The 24,077-nt window shown below is 44.4% G+C and overlaps 1 protein-coding gene across 1 annotated transcript in view; it reads right to left on the bottom strand.

The window, feature by feature from the left end:
* LOC124803332 (cytochrome P450 4C1-like) overlaps window positions 1-24,077 on the bottom strand; it is a 73,076-nt gene that overhangs the window by 5,114 nt on the left and 43,885 nt on the right. The window contains exons 6-7 of the mRNA XM_047264516.1: window positions 18,741-19,068; window positions 18,555-18,696 (exon numbers count right to left, since the gene is read on the bottom strand). Coding sequence (XP_047120472.1) covers window positions 18,555-18,696; window positions 18,741-19,068 — 470 coding nt within the window. The remainder of the gene's footprint in view (window positions 1-18,554; window positions 18,697-18,740; window positions 19,069-24,077) is intronic.

Below are 24,077 nucleotides of genomic sequence, written 5' to 3'. Positions count from 1 at the left end.
GCCATTACGGCGCCTTCCATGACCACCAGGGGTGTACATCGGCCCCACATAATGCCACCCTAAAACAGCAGGGAACCTCCACCTTGCTGTACTCTCTAGACAGTGTGTCTAAGGCATTCAGCCTGAACGGGTTGCCTCAAAACACGTCTCCGACAATTGTCTGGCTCTGATAACTATGGGACTTAACTACTGAGGTCATCAGTCCCCCAGAACTTAGAACTACTTAAACCTAACTAACCAAAGGACATCACACACATCCATGCCTGAGGCAGGATTCGAACCTGCGACAATTGTCCGATTGAAGTCATATGCGACACTCATCGGTGAAGATAACGTGATGCCATTCCTGAGCGGTCCATTCGGCATGTTGTTGGCCCCATCTGTACCGCGCTGCATGGTGTCGTGGTTGGAAAGATGGACCTGGTCATGGACGTCGGGAGTGAAGTTGCGCATCATGCAGCCTATTGCGCACAATTTGAGTCGTAGCACGGCGTCCTGTGGCTGCACGAAAAGCATTATTCAGCATGGTGGCGTTGCTGTCAGGGTTCCTCCGAGTCATAAGCCGTAGGTAGCATTCATCCACTGCAGTAGCAACCCTTGGGCGGCCCGGCGTGTCATCGACGGTTCTTGTCTCTCTGTATCTCCTCTATGTCCAAATAAAACCGCTTTGGTTCACTCTGAGTCGCCTGGACACTTCCCTTGTTGAGAGCCCTTCCTGGAACAAAGTAACAATGCTGACGCGATCGAACTGCGGTATTGACTGTCTAGGCATGGTTGAACTACAGACAACACGAGTCATGTAACTCATTCCTTGTGGAATGACTGGAACTGATCGGCTGTCGGACCCCTCCGTCTGATAGACACTGCTCATTCATGGTTGTTTGCATCTTTGGGCAGGTCAAAAGGCCCATGTCTGTGACACAATATCCACAGTCATCGTCTATCTTGAGGAGTTCTGGGAACCGGGGTGATACAAAACTTTTTTTGATGTATGTGTAACGACAGATAACGCTAATTTTGCTACAAATAACCATGCCTTTGTACAGATTTCCGCTACTATATCTTCGTGAATAATACATTTACTGTTTCTAAGAGGTATCGTACGGCGCCTCTGTTCAATACTTCAGTTGCTCGTCATTTCAGGTGATGATGTTTTCTGCATCTGCATGATTATCCTGCAATTTATGTATGTTTGCAGGTGAGGATATTCAGCCGCCAAATAATTGTTAAAATTTATGGTGAACCTTCAACTGTCCTTTGTTACGCACAAGTCGATGACAGCCGAAGGTTGACCTTAAATTTTAACAACTATTTTGCAGTTCATAAGTCGGCGGTTGGCCGAACCACTTTAACACCGATAAAATATTCTTGGAAGATAAGCCGAGTGGGGCGTCGTCTTGTCACAACGTTGCAATGAGTCTCGTTCCCATCTTCAGGCGAAGTATGACACCGCCCGAAGACGGTGGGTACGACTCTCATTGAAACATTGCCGTAAGACGACACGACCACTCGGATCAACACCCAAGGAAGTTCTATCATTTAGATACGCAGAAAAACCTGCAATCACATACACATTATGAGTATTTTCCTACTATTCCACTCTCGAGTAATACATCAGAAAAATCTTCATGTCTAAACGGGTAAAACTGTCACCCAGTTCCAGTCGCAGATTGTCGACCTAACGGTTTCCAGGTCCAACAACTACTTAATTTTCTCTATTTGTTATCAGGATCGATGAAAAAGTATCCGTTCGAAGTTCACATCGACGCCTTGCCTATATGCCAGTGCTTATACATCCCCACCGGAGTCGTGCTCTGTCTCATGTACACTGCAGCAGTGAACTCAAAGGGAAACTGTGTTTCACCCTTTATATACAGATTTTCCCAGAAAAGTTGCAACAACCTTTGAGCTGTTGGAGAGGGTGTGTTGAGGAACAAATCGTGGGCAGGAAACCGTGTCCGTGAATGTTATGCAACGACACTACAGAGTGTCGAAATTATAGGCGCCGGCACTCACCACTATGCCAAACTATCGGCAGCAAACTTGACTTTCTACGCTGGCGGACGGTATGCGGAATGTCTCGCGACACTGTTTCTTATTCAGTGTTCATGAGTGATTACCACAACTGCTAGTGGAGAAGATGGAGCTACTTGCTGCGCAAACAGGTCTTGTGTCCTATGTATGCGATGCTCTGTTGTCTTGGTGGATTACGGTCTGAGAGACATGTTTCCACCGGCTCTTTATTTTTGTCCTGTACATTGAAAAATATTGGAGATTCATCCACCGAGGCAGAAGAGGCTCTGAGCACTATGGGACTTAACTTCTGAGGTCGTCAGTCCCCTAGAACTTAGAACTACTTAAACCTAACCAACCTAAGGACATCACACACATCCTTGCCCGAGGCAGGATTCGAACCTGCGATCGTAGCGGTCGCGCGGTTCCAGACTGTAGCGGCTAGAACTGCTCGGCCATCCCGGCCGGCCGGCAGCAGAGGATTGAATCATAGGAGACAAGGACATTTTACGCAGCGATTAGCTCCATATTCTTCACCAGCGATCGTGGCAATCAAACAATACTGCGAGACGTTCTGCCTATAGTCCATCGGTGCATAAAATCACGATTCCTGCCGAAAGTGTGACCTAGTGACAGGCACCAGCGCATGTAACTACGAAGATCTGTAGCGTCGCTGGATCACGTTTCCATCGGTGCATAAAATCACGTTTCCTGCCGAAAGTGTGACCTAGTGACAGGCACCAGCGCATGTAACTACGAAGATCTGTAGCGTCGCTGGATCACGTTTTCGGACTCAGTTCCTATCCCCGATTTGTTCTCTAAAACATCCTCTAAACTCCTCGAAGTTTGTCGCAGCATTTGTGGGAGACCTCACATAAGGGGCGATCAAAAAGTTTCAATCTGAGAACGCTTATGCACCGTTTATGCATCCCACTGTGTCTCCCATGTGGGTCTATAAAAGTCCACACAGGGCCACAGTGCTGTTATTCTTTTATTGGCTACCAGAAGACAAACAGCAGTAGACACGCATCGGAGAATCAAGAATGCGTATAGGGCAGCATGTCTGTCGAAAAACACAGTTGTGGAGTTGTGGGCCAATTGGTTGCTGCTTCATGATAACGCACGTCCCCAAATTGCAAACGTCGCAACGTAGAATTTGCACCAACTCAAGAGGGAGACGCTCGAGCACCCGCCCTATAGTTCTGATCTCTCCCCACGAGATTATCACGCCTTCGGTCCCTTAGAAAGCCTCTGAAGGGTCGACTACTGCTGTCGGCCAAGTGTGTGTTGCAAGCAGTTACGAACTTCACGCAATAGGACATGGTGTTTTACAAAAAGGACATGTTTAACGTGGTGCGTTGGTGGAATGATTGCATGAATGTCACGGCTATTTAGCCTGATTGGCATACGTATTATGGACTGGAAGACGACAATCTGTGGTCTAAGGGCCAGTCCGCTAATAGCAGCCACGAAGCGAGGACGTCTGCTGCGTCCTGCTTGCGAGACCGCGCGCCAATAGATTGTATTTTCTCCCTCTTCGCTTACGGGATGGTTTTGTTTTTACGTTATGCGTGCTATGCCACATTCCTTTATGAAGAACACGATGAAGATCACTTTTCACGCTGGACCACGTGCTTCCGCAGTAGAACAGTACATTCGAGACCAACTCAATCTGGATGCATCGCTGATTTTGGACGTATATTTCTCTGTCACTGCCAATACACTACTAGTTTACGTAAAGAAGACATCTCCGGCAGTGTGCACTGACGTTATCATTAAGTACGCCGATGCCTCCAAGTCCAAAAATTCCAACGGTCACATCGGAGTTGTCTCGGTGAAACACGCAGGACGTGGCCAGTGGAAGCTGCGTGTATCTGAATTCCCGAATTTTCTTCTGAGGTGCCGGAAGATGTCAAGTTAGCTTTCCCACTGAATAGCAATGTGATCAGCCAAATGGCGGAAAAATGGTACTCTTTCGAAGCATACAATGTCTGAAACCGGGTACGTCATATAAAATCGGCCCCTCAAAACATATTCGGCCGTACCTGAATGGTGGATGTCGTACCATCATCATGTACAATGACCAACCTCAAACATGCTCCCGCCTTTTGCGTCGTCTTACGAGCTCTCCGCCACAGGGTATTGCCGTACCCATGTAGCCAATAATTCTTCTCTTACATTATGTCAAGCCTCTCACACTGCCCTCGGTGCGCAGTGAAAGGAGCGATATACCGAAGTAGACGGAGGAGGCCAAGGACGCCTCAGCACCTTAGATTTCGACAACTCCGACGACTTATACTGCGTCCACAGACCACCAGCCGCCTGTATATGTATTTCAACAGAAGACGAACGTAGACGCTAAGGTCGTGCCAAGATAGGCCTCCCTTATGGAAAGTGAGGCCCATCGCACACCAATCCAGAAGTCCATGTCTCTAAACGATTGTCACCCCGCAGCCAGATGTTCCTTGAGACACTTCCTCTCTCATCTGACCTGGAAGAGGACGACGATAATGATGCCGACCTGGAAGACACGCTGGTTACTAGACGACCGGTTTCCCACCTCGGTGGTGCTACTGGTACCACATCACTCCCAAACCAGATACCGGCGGCAGATGGCCAGGACGGCGATCCTACAGCACCGACCAATGATCAGCAGCCCACGATGAAGGAATGACGAGTTATCGTTCAGACCAACTCATCTCTCGTCCCGTGGACTGATGGCGTTGAGGACGTCTCTTATGTGGCGATAGGGGATGTGGCGGGCCATGGCCTTTCGTCTGCCATCTCCTACCACAGGCCCCGTTAACTGGTGTTGCAGGCTGTGAAATTCAGAGATTTACTGTCCCCCACTTTTCTGTTACGACATCAGCCGAAACCGGCAGTCCTAGACAACAGACCGTCCGTCTAACCACTATTAATATTACTGACTGTGTTCGTTGCATTCTTATAAAAAGGCAATGTAGCAAGAGTCCCTGATTTTATATATATATATATATATATATATATATATATATATATATATATATATATATATATATATATATATATATATAAATTTTATTTTATGTACGACTTGTATCTCTCGTGTGTCTCCCACAGACAGTGGGGTTGCCAACCTTCTCCGTGTGGATTTGACGGCCACTGATGTGCGACATCTCCTGAATGCGAGAGGAATGGCCGTTACGGCCAACGCCGTGCAGCTCGTTAGCATGTACCCTCCGTCTGACTCGCGACGAAGGTGAGGACGCGTTTTCTCACGATGGATACAGCGCAACTCTACCACGGTCGACTGGATGACATGCTGATAGGTGGCGACTTCAATTGTTTGGAGGGCTCTACCGAGCAGCCGCCACGCCATTCACGTTGCCCAGAACTCGAGGCCGTTGTACAGGAGCTTCATCCTGTCGACAAATGGCGACATAAACATGGTGACGCTCCCAGAATCATCCACTTTACCAGTAGCTAAGCGAGGAGGATAGATTAGTCCTACGGTACACATACCCTTATAGCAGCGATACGTGGTGCGGAAATATGGCCTACGACCTTCTCTGGCATATATCTACCCCGTGGCATATATCTGTGCTATTGCCTTTCATCCCCTCTGCGTATGGAGGAGTGGACTCCAATGGAATCCGAACAGCGACCACCTCGCCTGACGGGTATGCAGGGATGCAACGGAGACACGTGGCACCACACTGTCGGCTGTCGCGCTCACTTCGTATTGGTATTAACTTGGTAGATCAAATGTGCCAAGCCTGATCTCCGGTGAACACTAAGGACGTATGGTAGGGACGCGGCAACATGGAGACGAAACAGGTCGACTTCCGTTACACCATCCTATGAGAACGTTCCGCTATGCCACCCTCACCAGATCGCCAACCAGTGATCAACCCTACCAAGGCTAAAGTCGTCGATCTGGTAAAAATGAAATGTCGTGTGGCTAGGGCCTCCCGTCGGGTAGACCGTTCGCCTGGTGCAGGTCTTTCAAGTTGACGCCAATTCGGCGACCTGCGCGTCGATGGGGATGAAATGATGATGATTAGGACAACACAACAGCCAGTTAGGATTGACATTCCGTCACGCTGACCACTCAGCTACCGGGGCCGGACGTCGATCTGGTGAGAGCTCATGAAGGGGTGCCTCTGTATCTACCTTCGAGGCGACACGTTAATTTTCAGAATAAAAAGCGAACGAGAACACGGGTGCATAACTTGGTTACGGGCGACGGCCAGCTAGCTGAAGTGCAATGGGACATTGTAGGAGCCTTCTACGCGCATTACTCGCACCTTTACGCGGCAGAGCGCGCAGATCCTGTGATGATAGCCGCCATTTCCGGATTATTATATGGTACAGTTCCATCGGACGTGGCAAAGGACTTATTGCAGGACTTGATGGAAGACGAATTTCACGACGATATCTTTATAGGCGCTGCTAACAAATCTCCAGGAGCCGATGGGCTCTCACTGGAGTTTTACAGGACTTTCCAACAGCTGTTTATGAATGCAATTTTGTGTGTCTATGGACAGGCAGTGAAATATCTCTACCCTGAAGAACCCACACGTGTTCTTGATTTTTGGTGTTACCTCCATGAACGGTACCACACTGTTCTTCACCAATCACAATACAGTCAAATTTTTAAAATTACCTATGGGGTGCCCTGCACCATCCACGGAATAGCTGGAACATACCTAGCAAGAGAGGTTGATATGACTGATCATATACTTTAACCAAAGAACGTGGCATAACATGGACTGAAACGAGAAGAGACGCGAGGTGACAAGACGTCACGTACAATAGTGCATCACTTACACCATGCCTATTACTATTTTGTTTCTCCTTTTTATCTTCAATGTCTATCACGCACTAGAAGTGTCATTTAGTTCTCCCCCTCCAACTTAGCACGGCATCCCATATGTCTTCCACGTTGTTTCTTTGTTTATACGTAACACAATAAAGAAATATATAAATAAAACAAAATAACATAATTGCTGCTCTACGGCAGTGAGCGACTACACTCGTCTTTGGTTCAGTTTGCCACATACTTCGACTTCTTTCCCTTTTCCTCGATGAGTGTCAGGAACATTGTGGTCAGTCTTCGGCCCCATGTTCTAAATCCACAACTGCTTAAATAAACATCATAAGCAATTGCAGCTAAAGACTTCAGGCTTAAGAACCCACCCCACTTTCAGCAAACAGCCTTGACAACGAGGGTGGAGGAGCGGATAGAGGTTCAAGGCTCACTTTTGCATTTGAGGTGGGAAACTGAACCTAAAGGCGGAAGAATCCGCAGTGAACAATGTCATGAGAATGCACAAGGCAATGGAAACCGCTGTATTAAGAACACGCCACATGTATCCACAGGACATCTGGCCTGTAATTAAAAAAGTATCACAATGGTATCTCCACTGATAAAAGATACCAGACTTGTTCCCAAACCTGATCTCTGGGAGGGGACTGCCAATGAATAAGTGAACATGAGAAAAAGATTGAATAACCAACAAAAGGATAATGTTCTACCAGTCGGGGCATGGAATGTCAGAAGCTTGAACGTGATAGGGAAGATAGAAAGTGCTAAGACTCACTCTAGATAAGTGGGGGTCAGTTGAGTTGTTAGGTGTCCCCATTCTTCGGACCATACATGCGCTTCATAATTAAGATACAGAATAAAATCCCCAGAAAATAACTCAATATTGTTAACGGGAAGCAATTGTAATAATTGCATGTACTGAATAACAAAACAATATCTACCCTTATAACGACAGGGGCATGCGTAAATGAGATAAAGTGAAAGCAGTTTGGAGGTGGACTGTGCACGTGGCTAATGGCATCGGGGAACCCCAATTAACATTAACAAAAGAAGGCCCATCTGCAGTGCAGAAAGAAATAAGGTGAGAACAATATAATACCTTTTAAACAAATACAGCCAAGACCGTGGGTAAGAGGGTAGCTGCGAACCGGCAAGAAAAATAACCTATAACAAGGAAGCAGTTGGCTGAAGCCATACTGTGTGACATAGAAGAGACACAGTGGTGAGAGGTACGACATATAAAAGCATTTCTGGGAACTAAATTAACAGAGCTCTCTCGTCTCGCAGCGGGCTACACCTATGTGTGGAAAAATAGCGAAGATGTTGAGACCTTTACGTCTGCAAAGTGAGGGTGGTAAGCTTCACGTATCGTGGCGACAGATGTAAAGCGGTAGCTTATATTCCTGTGGGAATTTTTGTGAGCAAAGCATTGTGCATGTTGCTCCATTCCTTAGCAAGTGTGCAATAGCCATTATTTCGACTAAGGAAAATTTAACGTTCTACGGAACGCAGGAAAGTTGAGACTGAGTGATTCAGTCAAGGCCAAGGTCTCCAGCATGGAGACAACGCCACCACAGTTCCTGATGCTGAGTCGAGAGTTTGCTCACTCCAACCTCCATGCACTTTGAATATAGAATTTCAAGAGTTGAATACTAACGTACCCTCCAGTGAGTACATGAGAGTTTGATTAGTTTAAAAGATAAAATTTCATTCTCCACCAACTTTGTCCATTGACAGCTACGACAACGTAGATGTAAATTTCACTGATGAAGGTTTAGTTTTTTAGCTAGATGCAACATTCTCATATATAGCGATAAAGATTTGATAATCACATGTTCAATGCCTAATGTTAACTATTTTGTTGAGAGTTGAAAGTAATTGAACTTGCTTGTTATGTTTCACTTGGACACTGAAAGCAGTGATAAATTAAATGTAGAATGAAAAAGGGAGAGGTTTTGTTGTCATTTTAGAAAAAATCCCAAACTCTCATTTATATCAATTTGTGCATTCTTGTTATGTCACACGTGAATTTATAATTAATTTTAGACGATCTGAACCTAACATTAGCGGTATTACAGGGCCAAAATTAGTAGCTATGTAGAATGTCTGTTTACCATCCTGGGCTTGAGAAGACAGTAAGATATGTTATCCACTTGCGTATGATCACAAAATAGCTTTACCCACCTGCACTTTACACAAAATGACAACGTGTTACAGAGCGAAATGAAAAGAAGACAAGGGTTTCTGGTCAGACGAGTACAGCAATGGAAAATGGTGTAATGGGACTAAGATTTGATACGAATCTGATGGTAGGAGAGAGATGAGTTACTATGAACATATCAATGATGGGGTTGTTCTGATAACAATCGACAGGAAACCGACAAAATTAGTTCAAGTATACATGCTATTGTTGCAAGCCGAAGATAAAGAGATAGAGAAAGTATAGGAGGATACTGAAAGGAAATTAAACTCTAATAGCCGTGGGGGATTGGAATGCGGTTGTAGGAGAAACAGTAGAAGAAAGGGCTATGGGAGAATGTGGGCTTCGTATTAGCAATGAGAGAGGACAATGATTAATTGAGTTCTGCAATAAATTTCACTTGGAAATAGAAAATACTCTGTACAAGAATCACGAAAGGAGAACATATACTTGGAAAATCTCGGGAGATATCAGATAGATTACAAAATGGTCAGCCAGAGTTTCCCAAAGCAGAGACTAGATTGTACAGTGTAACCAGGAGTAGATATGGACTCAGATAACAATTTAGTAGTGATGAAGAGTAGGCTGAAGTTTAAGAGACTAGTCAGGAAGAATCAATGTGAAAATTGGAATCCGGAAATATTAAGCATCAAGAAGTACACTCGAAGTTCTTTAAGCACATAAATACTGTGATAAAGAATCCGTCAGTAGGCAGTAAGTAGAAGAGGAATGGAAATCTCAAAAAAGGGCAATCACGGAAGTTGGAAAGAAAAGGGGAGGAACAAAGATGGCAACTATAAAGAAACCATTGGAAACAGAAGAAAAATTTCATATTATTGATGAAAAAAGGAAGTATGGGAATATTCAGGGACACTTTGGAACACAGTAATACACCTTCACTTTGGAACGAAATAAATAGGAAGCGCAGGGAAGCTAAGGCGAAATGGCTGCATGGAAAATGTGAAGAAATTGTAAAAGAAATTACTGATGGGGGGAGCGACACAGCATATGTGAACGTCAACACAACCATCGATGAAACTAAAACCAAGAGTGGCAACGTTAAAAGTGCTATGGGAATTCCACTTAAATGCACAGATGAGAGCAGGTAGGTGGATAGTGCACTTTAAGGCCTCTAGGTATGGGAGGACTTGTCTAATGACTTTTTTTTTTTTTTTTTTTTTTTTTTTAGAAGTCATCAGTCCTTTGGTCCTTTGAATGGTTTGACAGGCCAGCCTCGAATTCGTCTCCTTGTGCCAACCTCTTCATCTCAGAGTATGATCTGCAACCTACGTCCCCAATTATCTGCTGGCTGTATTCCAATCTCTTGTCTTTCTCTACAGTTTTTGCCCTCTACAGCTCCCTCTAGTACCATCGAAGTCATTTCCTGATGACTTAACAGATGACCTATCATCCTGTCCCTTCTCCTTGTCAGTGATTTCACATTCCTTTCCTCTCCGATTCTGTGCAGAAATCCCTCATTCCTTACCTTATCAGCCCAATAACTTTCAACATTCGTCTGTAGCACCACATCTCAAACTCTTCGATTCTCTTCTGTTCCGGTTTTCTCGCAGTACCTTTTTCACTACCATGCACGTGCTCCAAACGTATATTCTCAGAAATTTCTGCCTCAGATTAAGGCCTATGTTTGGTACTAGTAGATTTCTCTTGGCCAGGAATGCCCTTTTGACAGTGCTAGTCTGCTTTTGATACCCTCCTTGCCCAGGTAGCAGAATTCCTTAACTTAATCCGCCTGGTGACCATGAATCCTGACGTTTAGTTTCTCACTGCTCTCATTTCTGCTACATCTCAATACTTTCGCCTTAATTCGACCTACTCTCAACCCATATTCTGTTCTCTTTAGACTGTCCACTCCATTCAGCGTATCATACAGTTCTTCTTCACTTTCACTCAGGATAGCAGTGTCATCAGCGAATCGTATAACTGATATTATTTCACCACGCGTGAAGGTTTCTTTTATTTACATCATTGCTTCTTCGATGTACAGTTTAAACAGTAGGGCCGAAAGACTACATCCTTGTCTTACGCACTTTTTAATCCGTACACTTAGTTCTTGGTTCTTGTACGTATTGTATATTACCCGTCTCTCCCTATAGCTTACCACTATTTTTCTCAGAATTTCTAACGTCATGCACCATTTAACATTGTCGAACGCTTTTTATAGGTCGACAAATCCTACGAACGTGTCTTGATTTTTCATTAGTCTTGTTTCCATTATATCGCAACGTCAGAATTGCATCTCAGGTGCGTTTACCTTTCCTTAAGCCAAATCGATCGTCATCTAACACATCCTCAACTTTCTTTTCCATTATTTTGTATATTATTCTTGTCAGCAACTTGAATGCGTGAGTTATTAAGATAATTGTGCGATAGTTCTCGCAATTGTCAGACCTTGCAGTCTTCGGAATTGTGAGGATGATATTTTTTCGAAAGTCAGACAGTGTATTGCCACACGTGAGTAGTCGTCTTGTTGCCACTTCTCTCAATGATTTTAGGAATCCTACTGGAATGTTATTTGTCCCTTTTGCCTTATTTGATCTGAAGTCCTCCAGAGCGCTCTTAAATTCTGATTCTTATACTGGATTCCCTATATCTTTTATATCAACTATTATATCGCTATTACTAGCTAATATTTATTACAGAACACAATTAGTGTTTCTCCTCTCTCATTCCTTGTTCCAAGTCCATATTCTGCGGTAACCTTTCCTTCTACTCCTTCCTCTACAGCTGCATCCAGTCCCCCATGACTATTAAATTTTCATCTGCCTTTACATATTGTATTACCCTTTCAATATCCTCATATACTTTCTCTGTCTCTTCATCTTCAGCTGCGACGTTGTCGCTGTTTGTTTGCTGTCGATTCTGATAAGAAGAACGCTATCACTGAACTATTCATAGTAACACACTCTCTGCCCTACCTTCCTGTTCGTAACAAATCCTACTCCAGTGAAGCTGTTGATATTATCTTACCCTCATCTGACCAGGAGTCATTGTCTTTCTTCCATTTCACTTCACCGACCCCTACTGTATCTAGACTGAGCCTTTGCATTTCTAGCTTCCCTACTACGTTCAAGTTTCTGACATTCCATGCCCCGACTCGTTGACTATTCAGTCTTTTTGTCATGGTCACCTCCCCCTTGACAGTCCCCTCCTGTAGGACCGATTTGGTGACTATTCCAGAATCTTCTGTCAAAGAAGGGATCATCATGACACTTTTTAATTACAGGCCACATGTCCTGTGGATATGTGTTATTTGTCATTAATGTAGTGGTTTCCATTCCCTTCTGCATTCTCATGCCGTTGATCATTGCTGATTCATTCGCCTTTAGGGGCAGTTTCCCACCCCAAGGGCAAGAGAATGCCCCGAAGCTCTGTCCGCTCCTCCACCCTCTTTGACAATGGCGTTGGCAGAATGAGGGTGACTTCTTATGCCGGAAGTTCTCTGCTGCCAAATGCTAATTATTAATGAAAACCCGCGAATGAGGACGTTTTGATTATGATTCAAAGATGCTACCCCTTCAAGTTAATCGTTAAGACGTTCACTCTTTTTTTTTTATTAAGAGGGCACCTAAACCTTTGACCAAACACGCTGAGCTACGCTGCATGCAACGTGATTGCAGAAGAAATAAGACTCGATATAAAAATCAAATAAGGCAGATGGTATTGACCATGTCAAACAAGAGTTTTAAGATCATTGTAGGAAATGGCAGTAAAACGACTGCTCACGTTGGTAGGTAGAACGTATGAGACTGCCGACATACAACCAGACTTTGGAAAAATATTATCCTCATAATTCGAAAGGCCGACAAGTGCGAGAATTATTGCACGAGCAGATTAACTGCACTTCTATCCAGGCTGCTGACAAGAATAGTATACAGATGAATATAAAAGAAGACTGAGGACGTATTTATGTCGATCAGTTCAGCTTTAGGAAAGGTCAAGGTGCCGGAGAACACTTCTGACGTTGCGGTTGATGATGGAAACAAGACTAAAGAAAAGTGAAGGCACTTCATAGAATTTTTCATGTTGAACAAAGCGTTCGACTCTGTCAAACGGTGCAGGATTTTCGAAATTCTGAGAAACTTAGGGTAGGCTATAGGAAAAGACGGGTAATATACAGTATGTTGAATAGCCAAGAGGGAACAATAAGAGTGGAAGACCATGGTGAAGTGCACGGAGTAAAAAAGGGGTAAGACAGGAATGTAGTCTTTCTCCCGTACTATTCAATCTATACAGAGAAAAGCAATGGAGGAAATAAAAGAAAGATTCAAGAGTGGAATTAAAATTCAAGGTGAAATGATACAAATATACGATTCGCTGCTGTCCTCAGTGAAGAGTTACAGCATCTGCTGAATGGAATAATAGATGTAAAGAGGTAAACATCATGGGCTGACAGTAAGTCGAAGGAAGACAAAAGTAATAATAAGCAGGAGAGACGAGAAACGTGAGAAAATTGACATCAAAACTGGTCATCATGCATCTGCTGAATGGAATAAAAGGTGTAAAGAGTAGACATTATGGACTGACAGTAAGTCGAAGGAAGACGAAAGTAATAAGAAGCAGGAGAAGTGAGAAGTGTGAGAAACTTGATATCAAAACCGGTTATCATGACGTAAATAGAGTTAAGAAATTCTGTTACCTAGGCAGCAAAATAACCCATGACCATTTGAGCAATGAGAACATGAAGAGCAGAATAGCATCGGAAAAAGGGGAATTCCTGGCCAAGAGAAGTCTACCAGCATCAAACATAAGCCTTAACTTGAGGAAGAAATTTCTGAGAATGAACGTTTCGAGCACAGAATTGTATGACAGAGAGACATGGAGTATGGGAAAACCAGGACAGAAGAATCTGAGATGTGATGCTGCAGAAGAATGTTGAAAATTAGGTGGACTGACAACGTAAGGAATGAGGACGTTCTCTGCAAAATCGGGAAATGAAGGAATGTGTAGAAACATTGGCAAGAATAAGGGCAGGTTGAGGAGACACGTGTTAAGACATCACGGAATCAATTCCACGATATTAGGGGAAGCTGCAGACCGTAAAGGCTGTAAAGCTAGACAGAGATTGGAATAAAACCAGCAAATAATTGAGGACGTAGGGTGCAACTGCTACTCGGAGGTTAAGAGGTAGGCACGTGACACTGGAGGATAAATCGTGGCGGGCCACATCAGGCCAGCCAGAAGACCGATGAGACAAAAAAAAGAAGAAAATGCCTCCCAATGGAGATTTTTTGATCTTATATTATAATTAGCCATTGAATTTAGAAATTTGAGATGTTTTCATAATCTAACCATTAACAGATATAATCTTTACGGTCGCAAGTTCGAATCCTGCCACGGGATTGGATGTGTGTGATGTCCTAAGGTTAGTTAGGTTTAAGTAGTTCTAAGTCTCGGGTACTGATGACCTCAGATGTTAAGTCCCATAGTGCTTAGAGCTATTTGAATAGATATAATTTTATGTTAAACGTGGTTTAGGGCAGTAAGTGAAGTATTAAAATTAGTGTGTATTTCTTGAGACAGCGTATCTGACGCCGCGAAAATTGCCCATATTACATTCGCCTAGTATTTGGGAATGAAAGTACTTACCGACTTCCAACAGATCTTATGTCCAACAGTGGGCAGCATGCAACATAGGAGCTGCTAATTATGATTTAGCCAAACGTCTCGCTTCTTTGATGACATCATTATTGAGCAAATACTCACATCACTTCCATAAGTCGACTGACTTTATCAATAGGCTGGGGCTATCCGTCTTAGCAGTTCTGAGCGTTTTGTTACTTTTCGTATGGTATCATATTCTACCAAGGTCACTCCTAAAGATTCCTTGGCACTAATGGGCAAAACGTTTCAGGTGGACATTACTGCTTTGTTTCGGTACCCTCTATCCTCAACCTATTTTATGTTCAACCAAGTACATTTTGAACAGAGTGACGGCGTCATCATGGGTAGGCCCCTCTCTCTCTTGGTGGCCAACCTTTTTGTGGAGGATTTAGAGGAGGGAGCTCTTGAATCGCCTGTCCTTAAATCAGCTGTATTTTGGAGGTACGTGGACCGTACTTTCATAGTGTGGCCTCATGAAGAAGATAAATTGATGGAGTTTCTTCACCACCTAAGCTCCATTCATAATAACATAAAGTTCTCTACGGAAAAAGAGAAAGATGGCTGTCGACCTTTCTTGGATGTCTGGGTTACACGAAAGAGTGATGGCTGTCTGGAGAATTCAGTTTATTGCCAGCCCACTCATACTGACTGGCATCTGAGAGTGTCATGCTGTCATCACCCCTCGAAAACTATGAGCGTTCTTATGTCTTCATACATAGAGCTCACACTGCCTCAGATCAAGATGTTCTGTATAAAGAGCTCGGCCATCTAAAAAAAAGTGCTCAGAAATAATCGATATTCCTCCCAGCAGATTAACAAGGCACTGTCATTTAAAACAAAAGATGATGAAATGGATAAAGAGCACGCTGTCTAAGTCGTTATCTTTTGTTCCTTTTGTGTGCAACATTTAGTCTAAAATAGCAAGAATCCTTGTAAATTTCAGGTGAAAAGGATTTTCAATCTAACACGTAACAAGTCGAACTTAACATACCCCAAAAGTTCTGCATCATATCACAAGCATAGAATTTACAAAATACCTTGTCAGTTAGTATGGCTTACACAGGACAGTCCTCTCGCAATGTGAAAGAACGTCGCATTGAACATCAACGTTGCACTCACCTTCTGCAAACAAGCAAGTCTGCTATTGCCGAACATTGTATTCTCACTGGACATTCAATGGAGTGTGACAGAACTATGATTCTGGCCACAGCACATCTTTTTGGGAGTCCATTATTAAAGAATTCGTTGAAAAACGCCTGGGGAAAAGATGGTGAACCACGACAATGGCTACCAGTTGGACAGTGCATGGAACTCCATCATCTCCTCGATCTGTGCTAATTGAAGACGACCCAGTGCGCCAACGGCCGCGATGAGCGATAATGCAGAGGATGGCTGAGTTTCGCGGTTCCACCAGCGGGGGCGCTGCAGCTGGAGAGTGTGGTCCGTCTGTCAACTTGATTTTGGCGAGTGCACGGAATTCTCCCAGCACGATATGTGTTGCGGAACGGAGTGACTCTCCGTCAGTTTGCGATGGCTCATCTAAAGATGACTGGTAGGTGCCCAGTCGAAATATCGTACAATGAACTAAACGATAATCGGCTACAAGATCGAAACTTATTTGAACATCTACACATAATTCAAACTTTTTCGGAACTTTCCCCCGCTAACACCACACAAAACAGTCAGGCACTGTGGAATAACATGCGCTCCGAGTTAACCGATTGTCCACTATAGCACACCAGATGATCACTGCAAAATGATTTTGATATCCTCTTATTGCAGGTACACGAGGATTCTCATACAGGTAGACGTGCATCTTATGAGCTTTCACGATACCCGCACGGATAAAGAGGCTCTCATCCGTAAAAGATACCCGAGGACCGCACAGTCGCGCTCGGGTAACCACCGACAGAAGGTCTGATGTCTAGGATAGTCTGTAGGTGCCAGTTCCTGTACTTTCTGCAGGTAAAAAGGGTGGAATTGCTCTGTCGGCAACAGGCGACACACAGTTGAATGAAGTGTCACAGCGGTGTCACTTGCGTAGCATGTACTTCACTATGTGATCAAAAGTATCCGGACACCTGGCTGAAAATGACTTACAAGTTGGTAGCGCCCGTCATCGGTAACGCTGGAATTCAATATAGTGTTGGCCCACCCTTAGGCTTGATGACAGCTTACACTCTCGCAGACATACGTTCAATCAGGTGTTGGAACGTTTCTTGGGGAATGGCAGCCCATTCTTCACAGACTGCTGCACTAAGGAGAGGTATCGATGTCGGTCGGCGTGTCCTGGCACGAAGTCGGTTTTCCAAAACATCCCAAAGGTGTTCTGTGGGATTCAGGTCAGAACTCTGTGCAGACCAGCCTATTACAGGGTTGTTATTGTCCTGTAACCACTCCGCCATAGGCCGTACAATACGAAGAGGTGCTCCACTGTGTTGAAAAATGTAATTGCCATCCCTGAATTGCTCTTCAACAGTGGGAAGCAAGAAGGTGCTTAAAACATCAATGTAGGCCTGTTCTGTGATAGTGCCACGCAAAACAACAAGGGGTGCAAGCCCCCTCCAGGAAAAACAAGACCTCACCATAACACTACCGCCTCCGAATTTTACTGTTGGCACTACACACGCTGGCAGGTGACGTTCACCGAGCATTCGCCATACCCACACACAGCCATCGGATCACCACATTATGTACCGTGATTCGTCACACTACACAAGGTTTTTCCACGGTTCAATCGTCCAATGTTTACGCTCCTTGCAGCAAGCGAGGCGTCGTTTGGCATTTACCGGCTTGATGGGTGGCTTATGAGCAGCTGCTCGACCATGAAACCCTAGTTTTCTCACCTCCCGCCTAAGCGTCATAGTACTTGCAATTGATCTTGATGCAGTTTGGAATCCCTATGTGATGCTCTCTATAAATGTCTGTCTATTACACATTACGACCCTCTTCAATTGTGGTTGTCTCTGTCCGTCAACAGAAGAGGTCAGCCTGTATGCTTTTGTGCTGTACGCGTCCCTTCACGTTTCCATTTCACTGTCACATCGGATACTATGGACCTCGGAATATTTAGGAGTGTGGAAATCTCGCGTACATAGTATGACACAAGTGACACCCAGTCACCTGATCGCGTTCGAAGTCCGTGAGTTTCGCGGAGCGCCCCATTCTTCTCTCTCACAATGTCTAATGACTAGTCAGGTCGCTGATATGGAGTACCTGGCAGTAGGTGGCAGCACAATACACCTAATATAAAAAACGTATATTTTTGGGGGTGTTGGATAAAAAAATGGTTCAAATGGCTCTGAGCACTATGGGAGTTAACTGCTGAGGTCATCAGTCCCCTAGAACTTAGAACTACTTAAACGTAATTAACCTAAGCACATCAAACATATCCATGCCCGAGACAGGATTCGAACCTGCGTCCGTAGCAGTCCCGCGGTTCCGGACTGAAGCGGCTAGAACCGCATCGCCACCGCGGCCGGTGGTGTTGGATACTTTTGATTACATAGTGTATGGTTGGACCTTTCCAGGACGTTCTCAAGACCCATTTGTGCTTAGCACAACTGATAACACGCGTCGTAACTCGAAAATAATGCAATTTCAGAAAAAAATTTTCTTTAACGGTTCAGGCTTATTTCGATGCATACATTACACCCACGAAGCTTGTACGGTTACTTTTGAATCTCCCTGTAGGTTAGGAACAGCAGAAGGGCTATATCACTTACTTGGGGAATGTCGGCTATCACTTCTGTTTTGCAAGGTGATTTTCCATCATCTACTACGAATTGCCGTCTTTCCCGCAGCAAATTACTCATTTGTAAGGCAATCAGACGTCTGAAGCTGGTTTAGACAAGATAGCTCTCCTGATTAGGGTATCGGGAGTTGACTGGTCGAGACTCTTTACCTCCATACCTTGAGGTATCGTGGCCGAGATGTGAGCCGCGGAGAGACGCCTGTGGAGGAGGCCGCAGACGGGCGGCGCCGGCGCCGGCGCCTCCGGGCGGTAGTAGCCGGGGTAGCGCGGGAACAGCTCGACGGGGAAGCCGGCCTCGAGCTTGAGCACGATGCCGTGGGCGAGGCCGCGCAGGTCCTGCCAGCTGAGGCGCGACTCGACGCGCAGGCGGCGCAGCACGGCCGCCACGGCCGCCTTGGCCAGCAGCAGGCCGTAGGCGCGCCCCACGCAGATGCGCGGGCCCGCGCCGAACGGCACGTACGCGTACGGGTGGCGCGGCCGCGCGCGCGGCTCCGAGAAGCGCTCCGGGCAGAAGTGCTGCGGGCTGTCGAAGTGGTCGGGGTGGCGGTGCGCCGAGTAGCTCAGCACCAGCACCGAGGCGCCCACCGGCAGCGTGCAGCCGCCGATCTTCAGCTCCGACGTCTCCACCTCGCGGTGGATGATCGGCGCCGGCGGGAACAGCCGCAGCGTCTCCTGCCGCGCAGAGGGCGGAGATCAAGCGGATGTGCCAGCACCGGAGTGACCAATTTTGCGTCGGGAAACAGTGAGTGGAAACCACAAATCCAAGGAAAGGCACTTCGCATCCTCTCCGACTGGATCAGTGAAAGAGGCTTAAGGGGAACTTTACTATCTTTGTCGCGAAAAAAGCATGTTCTTTGAGAATTTTTTTCACAGGATGCGTTATGGGAATCTATATCAAATTTGGTCAAAATTTTTACTGATATTTCCTGTACAAACTGAAAGTATTTCGACCGGAAATGTCGCAGAGCAAAGGCGGAAGTGCTGTCGGAACGAAACAAAATTTCGATGTAGACTTTCACTCGCGGTATGTCACAGGACAACCGACTCGTCTGAAATCAAAATTGAGTTGACGTTAGCGAAGTATATAATATTCTGTAGGAGTTATACCTGGCTTAAGTTATTTGGACCATAGGAAACAATTTGGCGGCCATTTGAAGAAAATAGGTTTTTTTTTTCATCGACTTTTCGCCTTCATCGGCCAAGTAAAAATATTTCTAGTTGATGGATCGGAATAAAAGTGATACAACTCCTAGACAATTTAGTTAGCTTTGTCTGAAACAAAGAATCATGCCAATCGGTTCATTAGATTTGAAGTTACAATACCGCGCCCAAAAAAAGTCATCTCGACAAAACCGCTTTTGAAGTTTTGACTACATGTAAATATAATATTATGCAATGTAAGTTCAATCTGCTATTCGGGGTCCATAAACTAGTTCTTCCTCTTCCTCATAGAGGGCGTTCTGCTCGATCTGGGCCATCCTGCGCTGCTCCAGAGCCGCTCGTACGGCCGGTGACAAGCGGTTTTCGGCCGCTTGATTCCGGTGGTCGACCGAATGCTTGGCGAACAGGATGACGTCCATCGTTGTCATGGCTGAATACCCTTCGTCGAAGGTGTTCACTGCCAGGAAAGTCGCAGTCTACACAGTCTTCGCACCATAATGGAAGTTCTTTGGGGCTAACTTTAAACACACGCGTTCAAACTCTAATTTGAATTTTGTGTGTTTCCTCCCAAGCACCGGTACAATAACTCGTCCTCCGAAACAAAAAAACTGGTTCGTGTAAAAGGCCTGTTTCAGGCAGGTGTCGCCGACCTGTGTGGCCGAGCGGTTCTAGGCGTTCCAGTCTGGAATCGCGCGACCGCTACGGTCGCAGGTTCAAATCCTGCTTCGGGCATGGATGTGTGTGACGTCCTTAGGTTAATTAGGTTTAAGTAGTTCTAAGTTCTAGGGGACTGATTATCTCAGCAGTTAAGTCCCATAGTGCTCAGAGCCATTTGAACCATTTGAACCAGGTAAGTTCATTTTTTTTTTCAACCACGAATAACAAACATTTCCGTTCCGTATTCGGAAAAACCGTTTCGGGAGTCGATTCTAAAAACTTTTATGGATCGAAAAATGCAATTTAAACCGATTTTTGAAACCAAAAGATAGTAAACCTCCCCTTAAACACTACCGGAACACTCGGTTGCGAAAATTAGGTCGGACTCAAGCACTAAGATTTAAATTCTTACGTACTAGTATTTTAGAAGTTCCTCTTCAATAAGACAGCAAATCTTTCCTTTTTACCAACCAAATTATATCCCCACACTGTCTCTGTTTGTAGCAGATAATTAAAAACGCACGCTAAAAATCATTGTCTCCAATTTTTTATGTGAAAACTTTTAAAGCCTTTTAAATAAAACGAACTTTATTACTATTCTACATATTTATTTTTCTTGCCTACACATTTATTTCTCAGCATAATTACACTGGCGATCAACACATTTCTCCCAACGGGATCCCACTTTGTTGATACCTTTACTGCAGAATGTTAAACTTTGTTGACGTAGCCACAACCTCACTTCTGCTTGCAACAGTTCTACACTATCAAAGTGAATTTCTCGAAGATGTTCTTTAAGTTTTGGAAACTGATGAAAATCGGATGGCCGGCCGTGGTGGCCGTGCGGTTCTAGGCACTGCTGTCCGGAACCGCAGGATTGCTACGGTCGCAGGTTCGAATCCTGCCTCGGACATGGATGTGTGTGATGTCCTTACGTTAGTTAGGTTTAAGCAGTTCTAAGTTCTAGGGGATTGATGACCTAAGTCCCATAGTGCTCAGAGCCATTTGAACCGTCTGAACCAAAATCAGATGGGGCACGTTGGGGCTGTATCGGAGGATGATCGATGACAGTGAACCCGAGGCGTCGGATTGTTGCAGATGTCACAGCAGTAGTGGCACCGTCGTGATGAAGGAGAGAGTGCTACATGTGTGGACGAACTCTTGGATTTCGAATCATTAGAGTACTCTGTTTCTCACCCAGTGAATTATTTACATTACACACCGCCATGTTACGTGCTACTATCAGGAGCCCGTTAGTGGCAGAGGCTGAAAATATGTGGACGTGAGGATTAAAAATGCAGAGTGTTAATAACGTTTCTTTCACTTAAAAAGTTTCAAGAGTTTTCACATAAAAATTCGGAGGCATTACTTTTCAGCACGCCTTCCAACAAGCGCTTTAATAGACCACAGGTCCCGCAGACTACATAAGTGCCTCCATTCCTTTCAGTATTTTGCTCCACTCCTGCAGGTGTCTTCAGTCACCAGGGCTGCCAGCACGTACGTCTAGTCATTCACCTTGCGCTGCCTTGGTTGTCCCGTGGGGAGTCTGGTGTTTGGTCTCCCGTCAAGTGCTTTCTTCGTCTGCCTATTTTCTACTACACGGGCTCTATGGCACACACAATTTATTCTTTTGGGCTTCGGCTTCTAAAGTATTGTTGTTTGTTGCATTAGAAGCTAGATTTCCTCGTTCTATCTCCATCTTCATTCTCTTTTATCTAAGATGGGTACCCATATCTTCTCCATTGCTCTTGTTTCAAATATTAGAGGTCGGGGTGTAAATGTGGAAACGTGTGGGTAATGTGTATACGTCTGGTATCTGGCCTGCAGAGTACTGCTCTGTAGCGGGGCAACCAGAAATTGTTGGAATAGTTCCTTTTCGTCACGGTACAGGGTTAGCAGTCAGTTGAGCAACAGACGCCGTGACAATGATGCAGTTTACGTTCGCGCATTTTCTAAACCTTTTTCTAGGTAAGTTTTGGTGTTACATTTATCTACATACTTTGTAGTTATCTTTTCTTTACGTCTGATAGCTTATAAAGGGAGGTGCATAGAAGGCTTTAGCAGTCGTTTGTCAACTTGAAATGGATAGTTGCTTAATGTAATGTACTGAAATTTAAAATGGCCGTTGTGTAGGTAATGTGGAAGCATACATACGATGGCATTGTGGAAACATTTCCACAGTACCAACATCAAATACATTACATCCAATACGTTTTGCGTCTGTTTCTAGATGTCACGATAGCTAACTGATCGGAAACCAAGAGCTATTGTGAAGAAATGGGATGCTGGAAACATGATTAATGCTATAATAGCCTTAAGGGAAAAGCATATGGGGTTACGAAGAGCAGTAAAAACTTTCAGTGTACCTCAGACGACACTTCAAAGGTTTGTGCATAATGATATGTCATAATGATATGTCACCTGAAGAATATGTTTCTTTGAGACTTGGACGTAAGCCTGTACTACCTGATGCTATTGAGAAACAGTTGGTACAGTATCTCATTGAAATGGATAATCGTTTCTATGGCCTTAACAGATTAGATGTCAAGACAAAGGTTACCAGATTAGATGTCAAGACAAAGGCATATCAGCTAGCGGAAAGAAATAATATTAATCATCCTTTTACTTCAAATGCTGCAGGTAGAGCTTTGTTTGACCTTTTTCTTAGACGACACAGAAATAAACTCACAATCAACAAACCTATGGGGACCTCATTCTCAAGAGCAAATGGGTTCAACAAAGAAGCTGTAGATAAGTTTTTTGGTATTTTGGAAGCTGAGTACGGTAAACACTCCTTAAGTTACCTGAGGATTCAGATGAAGAGCCAAATGCACGAACTGTCTCTTCAGGCAAGTCAGATTTGGATCTCCCAGTTGGGGAAGAATAACCTACTGAAGAAGATGCCATTTGTATTTCTTGTGGAGGTGCAGTTTCCAAAGACGTTCTGGGAGAATTGTGGATTAAGTGTGTAGTGTGTGAGGAGTGGAGTCACTCTTTGTGTACCTGAAATGAAGGAGATATTAACATATGCGATTTTTGCAAGTGAACTTCACTTATTAAGCATTTTTCTATTGTAGTTGCGTTTAAAAATATTTTTGTGCAATTTAAATTTAATATAAAATAAAATGGTTCCTAAAATTTGTAATAGTTTTCGTTTGAAGCGGTCAGTTTCCCACAAATTTAAGGCGTTTCCACATTATTCTCACTTCTTGAAAAATTAATGAGTTGTTGTGCAAGCAGAAAATGTTTTTCAATTTTTAACATATTTAGTTTTTGTGTTTAATAATTGTTAAAACATTATGATTTAGCTTGGTCTAATTATTGAAGCTGAAAGAGAAGTAAACATTTCTTTTATACAGCAAAAACAAACTGGGTTTCCACATTTACACCCCTACCTCTAATAGTTTTTCCTTTTCTCATTTAGTAATGCTCTACGTTTCTCAACCCCACATGAGTACTGGGTATATATCTCCGTCTTATACCCTAAGGTGACGAAAGTCATGCGTTACCTCCCAATATCCTGTCGGACCACCTTAGTTAGCCAGGCGTAGGGCAGCAAATCGAAGTTGTCTGGACTCAACATGTCGCTGAAAGTCCCCTGCAGAAATACTGTGCCATGCTGCCTCAATAGCTGTCTGTATTTATGAAAGGGTTGTGCACGAATTGACCTCTCGATTATGTCCCACAAATGTTCGATGGGATTCATGGCAGGCAATCTGGATGACCAGATCATTCGCTCTAATTGTCCAGAATACTGTTGAAACCAATCGCAAACAACTGTGGCCCGACCACATGTTTTGAAACACAGTGTTCACGAATGGCACCAAATGGTCTTTAGGCAGCGGAACATAAACATTTCCAGT

The sequence above is a fragment of the Schistocerca piceifrons genome, chromosome 6, assembly GCF_021461385.2.
Source record: "Schistocerca piceifrons isolate TAMUIC-IGC-003096 chromosome 6, iqSchPice1.1, whole genome shotgun sequence".
Taxonomy (NCBI): Eukaryota; Metazoa; Arthropoda; class Insecta; order Orthoptera; family Acrididae; genus Schistocerca; species Schistocerca piceifrons.
Note: the sequence above shows the minus strand (reverse complement) of the source record. Positions and strands in the feature narration are given on the sequence as shown.